Below are 5,488 nucleotides of genomic sequence, written 5' to 3' on the forward strand. Positions count from 1 at the left end.
TAGAGATAGAATGATTTCTGCACTTGTGGGGTGGGGGCGGAGTCGATGGTCATTGGGGCGTGACTGTTAAAATGATTGACAGGATTTCAGTGTGATCACAAACTGAGAAACTCAGAAATAATTTCCCAAACTGGATTTCTCAGTCACATAACAGGCTACGGCTTGAATAATATCTATTTTCATCACGTTCCTCATTTTTTTTTTTTTTAGTTACTTTTCTGCAATTATATATGAAATAACAAATCAACTACCTACGATATTTTAATTATGCTTACCTGAGACACCAGCGTGTCGCACGTCAGGGCCAGACCACATCCTGTGGCTGCTGTAGTCACATTAATGGTCTGGGAAGAAGAGAGATTAGATAAAAGTGTTTTTTGCAGCAGGCCATTTCTCTTATCACACATTACTCGCTCTTAAAACAGATCACATTGGATTTTCATCAGCTGCTCACTGAGAGCTTGAGAAAAGGTCTGTTTAGGCAGAGTAAGGTTTGTGAGCAGAGAAGTGGAGAGGAAATGCAAAAGGTAAAATATTCGTACCTCATATATCATTTCATGGCCGTACTGACGTTCTCAGAGAAGAACTGACTTTGACATATAACTGTGTGTCCTCCTGGATGATGCAATGCTTCTTAACAGACATTGACACTCTTGTATGCAAATGATTTATTGGCCATTTGTATTCTTTAGGGGCTCTGGGAAACAGTACAAGACAACACTGAACCCAGACCATGGTCTACTTTTAGGGGATCTATTTTCAGATGAGGCATTACATTTATGGGTTCTAATCTCACAGGACAAACTATGTTTACAGGATCTAGTCACAGAGGAAGCACTGCTGGGATTCATGCTCAATAGAAATAATGTTTTTAGGGGATCTAGTTTTAGAGGAAGCACTGCTTCAAGGGATCCACGCTCAGTGGAAATAATGTTCTTAGGGGATCTAGTTTTAGAGGAAGCACTGCTTCAAGGGATCCACGCTCAGTAGAAATAATGTTTTTAAGGGAATCTGTTCTCAGAAGAAGCACCACTTTAAGGGATCCATGCTCAATAGAAATAATGTTCTTAGGGGATCTAGTTTTAGAGGAAGCACTGCTTCAAGGGATCCACGCTCAGTAGAAATAATGTTTTTAAGGGAATCTGTTCTCAGAAGAAGCACTGCTTTAATGGATCCACGCTCAATAGAAATAATGTTCTTAGGGGATCTAGTTTTAGAGGAAGCACTGCTTTAATGGATCCACGCTCAGTGGAAATAATGTTTTTAGGGGATCGGAAGCACTGCTTCAAGGGATCCCCGCTCAATAGAAATAATGTTCTTAGGGGATCTAGTTTTAGAGGAAGCACTGCTTCAAGGGATCCACTCTCAGTAGAAATAATGTTTTTAAGGGAATCTGTTCTCAGAAGAAGCACTGCTTTAAGGGATCCACGCTCAATATAAATAATGTTCTTAGGGGATCTAGTTTTAGAGGAAGCACTCCTTCAAGGGATCCACGCTCAGTAGAAATAATGTTTTTAAGGGAATCTGTTCTCAGAAGAAGCACTGCTTTAAGGGATCCACGCTCAATAGAAATAATGTTCTTAGGGGATCTAGTTTAAGAGGAAGCACTGCTTTAAGGGATCCACGCTCAGTGGAAATAATGTTTTTAGGGGATCGGAAGCACTGCTTCAAGGGATCCACGCTCAATAGAAATAATGTTCTTAGGGGATCTAGTTTTAGAGGAAGCACTGCTTTAAAGGATCCACGCTCAATAGAAATAATGTTCTTAGGGGATCTAGTTTTAGACGAAGCACTGCTTTAAGGGATCCACGCTCAGTAGAAACAATGTTTTTAAGGGAATCTGTTCTCAGAAGAAGCACTGCTTTAAGGGATCCACGCTCAATAGAAATAATGTTTTTAGGGGATCTAGTTTTAGAGGAAGCACTGCTTCAAGGGATCCACTCACAGTAGAAATAATGTTTTTAAGGGAATCTGTTCTCAGAAGAAGCACTGCTTTAAGGGATCCACGCTCAATAGAAATAATGTTCTTAGGGGATCTAGTTTTAGACGAAGCACTGCTTTAAGGGATCCACACTCAGTAGAAATAATGTTTTTAAGGGAATCTGTTCTCAGAAGAAGCACTGCTTTAAGGGATCCACGCTCAATAGAAATAATGTTCTTAGGGGATCTAGTTTAAGAGGAAGCACTGCTTTAAGGGATCCACGCTCAGTGGAAATAATGTTTTTAGGGGATCGGAAGCACTGCTTCAAGGGATCCACGCTCAATAGAAATGATTTTCTTAGGGGATCTAGTCGCAGAGGAAGCACTGCTTTAAGGGATCCAAGGTCAATAGAAATAATTTTTTTAAGGGAATCTGTTCTCAGAAGAAGCACTGCTTTAAGGGTTCCATGCTCAATAGAAATTATGTTCTTAGGGGATCTAGTCACAGAGGAAGCACTGCTTTAAGGGATCCATGCTCAGTAGAAATGGTTTTAAGGGAATCTGTTCTCAGAAGAAGCACTGCATTAAGGGATACACGCTCAATAGAAATGATGTTCTTAGGGGATCTGTTCTCAGAGTAAGCACTGCTTTAAGGGTTCCAAGGTCAATAGAAATAATGTTTTAGGGGATCTAGGCACAGCTTTTTGGGAATTCACTCTCAGAGGAAGAAAATGTTTTATTTATGGGGATCTTCTCTTATAGGACACACTCTGGATTAGTGGATCTAGTCTTAGAAAAAGTAGTGTTTTAAGTGATCCACTCTCAGAGAAAGCACTGTCAGAGGCCATGAGAAACTTTAGAAATCTTTGACCTAAATAATATCAATAAAAAAATAAATAATATAAATTTCAAAAGAAATTACAGCAGAAGCCAGTGCATATCCAGCCAGTTCAGCATTCCCCAGGTGACCAACAAATATGGTGCTGACAAACGGCTGAAGAAAATTTAATATCCGGGTGACAAGCTGCAAAACACAAAGCCATAAGTGCAATATCAACACGTGGTTAAGAACGGACAAACAAAGATGAAATATTGAGTGAGCAGAGATGAGCGTTTACTGCTGCTACTAATTCCAAGTTCCATGGGCATGATACGCTAAATTTTGATTTCATGGTAGAATCAAATGCAAATTGTTTTAAAACCTAACAACAAAAGTAAACATAGAAACACCAAAGTAATGGAAATAAGCACCTGAAAAGGTCAACGTTTGCCTTCAGACCCCCAGCAGTTATCCCTGCATGAACGTCTTACACATTCTGTGGCATCAGTCATCTAGTCCTCTGATTCAGAACTGTTCACCTTTCAAACTAACCATAACACTTTCCAAAAAAGTGTTATTTAAACACTTTAAAATATATTTAAAATATATTCTGACTGAATTTAAAGTGGATGTCACGAGGTTGCGAGGTTCTGAGACTTTCGATTGTTTTATTTACGTCGTTTTATTTACGATCTATCGATTGTTTTATTTACATAAACACGCATCTTATTGACTAGATTGAATGACGTCGAGAAATCTAACGAGGATGTTGGTGATGAAAGGATCTGCAATATAACTATAGAATAAAATTTAGCTGTATGGTTGAATAGTGCAGTGGTCATATAATGTGTCTGTCGCAATACCCCAGTGTTGTGGGTTTGAAAGTGAGCTCTGGGTTTGAGAATACTCACTCACATCATGATGGATGTACAAAAACAAACTGAGTTACTCAGTTCAATCACGTGAAACTGACAAGAAGACGAATCATTCTAAACAAGCTTCGTATGATATTTTAGCAAAAAGAAACTATCAGACTCGTGAATCATAAGCTAAGCCTTGAAAAAGCAAACACAATGATATTGTACTTACAATATATGAGAAAAAACAACACATTGTCTTTGGTTTATTTGGTTTGTTCATCTGTCAGTTTAGTGACAGTTAAAGTAGATTGTATGGCTTGAAAGTTCAGCAGATATCTTGTGTTATTCAGTGTAAAAAATGCTCTACATCTCTCAATAAAACTAAATGGGATAAAACTGTGTGCGTTTTTGTGCCTCTGTATACAGAGACCTTGTGTACTTTGTAATGTAATCGGTTGTGCGTATGTAGGATCTGTTACCCAGTGTTTCTGTTTTCCTGAACTCACATGTGCTTTAAAAGCATCTTTAGTGTAGTTCTGAACACTCTGCACAGAGAGTTAAGGTCTCTAAACTGTAGACTAGTCCTTATAATGACGATAAAGCTTTCTAGACCTTTCAGTATTTGGTAATGGATTTCCTGTGGAATCCTGGGTAATTATTGGATCTCATCATAATAATAATAAAAGAGAAACTAAAGAGAATTGCTGTGATTATAAAACACAGACAAACTTGTCATTGAAGAAGCATTTTTATCTGTAAACTTGTAATATATGTATAGGTATGATGAACAGAAATGCATTAGACATTATACACAATGAATGTGTAAAAATGTTGGGATTTCTGTAGAACTGACCATTTATCAAACAACCTCTTTTATAACCTCTTTATAATCACCTCTGCTGCTCCAAAACATGCAAAACTGTTACGCAAGGCTTGCTGTTTTTTTTACAGCTTGAAATCCGTCTGTGAGAAAGTGTGTATGTATGTGAGGAGGTAACTCACCAGAGGCCCTGTTAGTCGCAGGACTTGAGAAAGCTCTTCTCTGTACTCCAGGGGTACCCAGTGTCGCACAAAGCCGCAGCCAAACACCCGAGAACTGGGTGCCGTTGCCTCGGTGACCTGACCAGTGCCTGCCAGGGGGCTCGCAGCCTCTGAGATGCCAGCTTTGTCCATTTAACCATAGAAAGATGGGGGAATGGGGTAGAAACAGAGATAGAGAGAACACCAGTAACGAAAGAGGTCCAGGAGTGAGTACTGGATCTGTGCTGGAGGCCAAGTTGCAGAGAGACAGAGAGAGAGAGAGAGAGAGAGAGAGAGAGAGAGAGAGAGAGAGAGAGTTACTTATTAAATAAGTTGCTAGCTTCAGCCACCCAGCAAGCTCACAATCAAGCTTTTTATAATTCCCTGTATAGAAGAAGGAGGGGTGCGAGAGTTGAACTGCAGGGTTTTACTTCTTAAACACAGCAGTAATCTTATCAAGAATGCCTGGGTAAATAACAGCCGGTAGTGTCCGTGCTACAGCCCTTGCCTGCGAAAATCCTAACTGTTATTAATTAGACAGGAGGGAGGTGGAGAAGGAGAAGCAGCTGAGGGCCACATATTGACCCCTGAGGCATCCCGTAAACAAAGAACTCTGGATCAGGAAGTCCATTTCCCACCTGGGTCAAATTTTTGTCCTGTAGTTGTAGTTTATTGATTATTGATGGTACACCGGGTTCTGGTTTTACTGCTGTGACAATCGTTTCAGGGATATTTTAAGTGTCACAGGATTTTTTATCACATTCATAATTGATTCAATGATTGACTCTTCATGAAAGACTGCCAAGTGCATCCAGTTCTTAGATTACAACATTGCATATCTCATATGACCTTTGACCATACTGTTCTG

At 39.5% G+C, this 5,488-nt stretch overlaps 1 protein-coding gene across 1 annotated transcript in view; it reads right to left on the bottom strand.

Moving 5' to 3' along the window:
* slc47a1 (solute carrier family 47 member 1) overlaps positions 1-5,122 on the bottom strand; it is a 23,504-nt gene extending 18,382 nt beyond the window's left edge. The window contains exons 1-3 of the mRNA XM_060890720.1: positions 4,603-5,122; positions 2,843-2,944; positions 276-344 (exon numbers count right to left, since the gene is read on the bottom strand). Of these exons, the coding sequence (XP_060746703.1) occupies positions 276-344; positions 2,843-2,944; positions 4,603-4,773 (342 nt within the window). The 5' untranslated portion in view covers positions 4,774-5,122. The remainder of the gene's footprint in view (positions 1-275; positions 345-2,842; positions 2,945-4,602) is intronic.
* Between the last annotated feature and the right edge of the window lie 366 nt (positions 5,123-5,488).

Source organism: Tachysurus vachellii, chromosome 17, assembly GCF_030014155.1.
Source record: "Tachysurus vachellii isolate PV-2020 chromosome 17, HZAU_Pvac_v1, whole genome shotgun sequence".
NCBI classification, from domain to species: domain Eukaryota; kingdom Metazoa; phylum Chordata; class Actinopteri; order Siluriformes; family Bagridae; genus Tachysurus; species Tachysurus vachellii.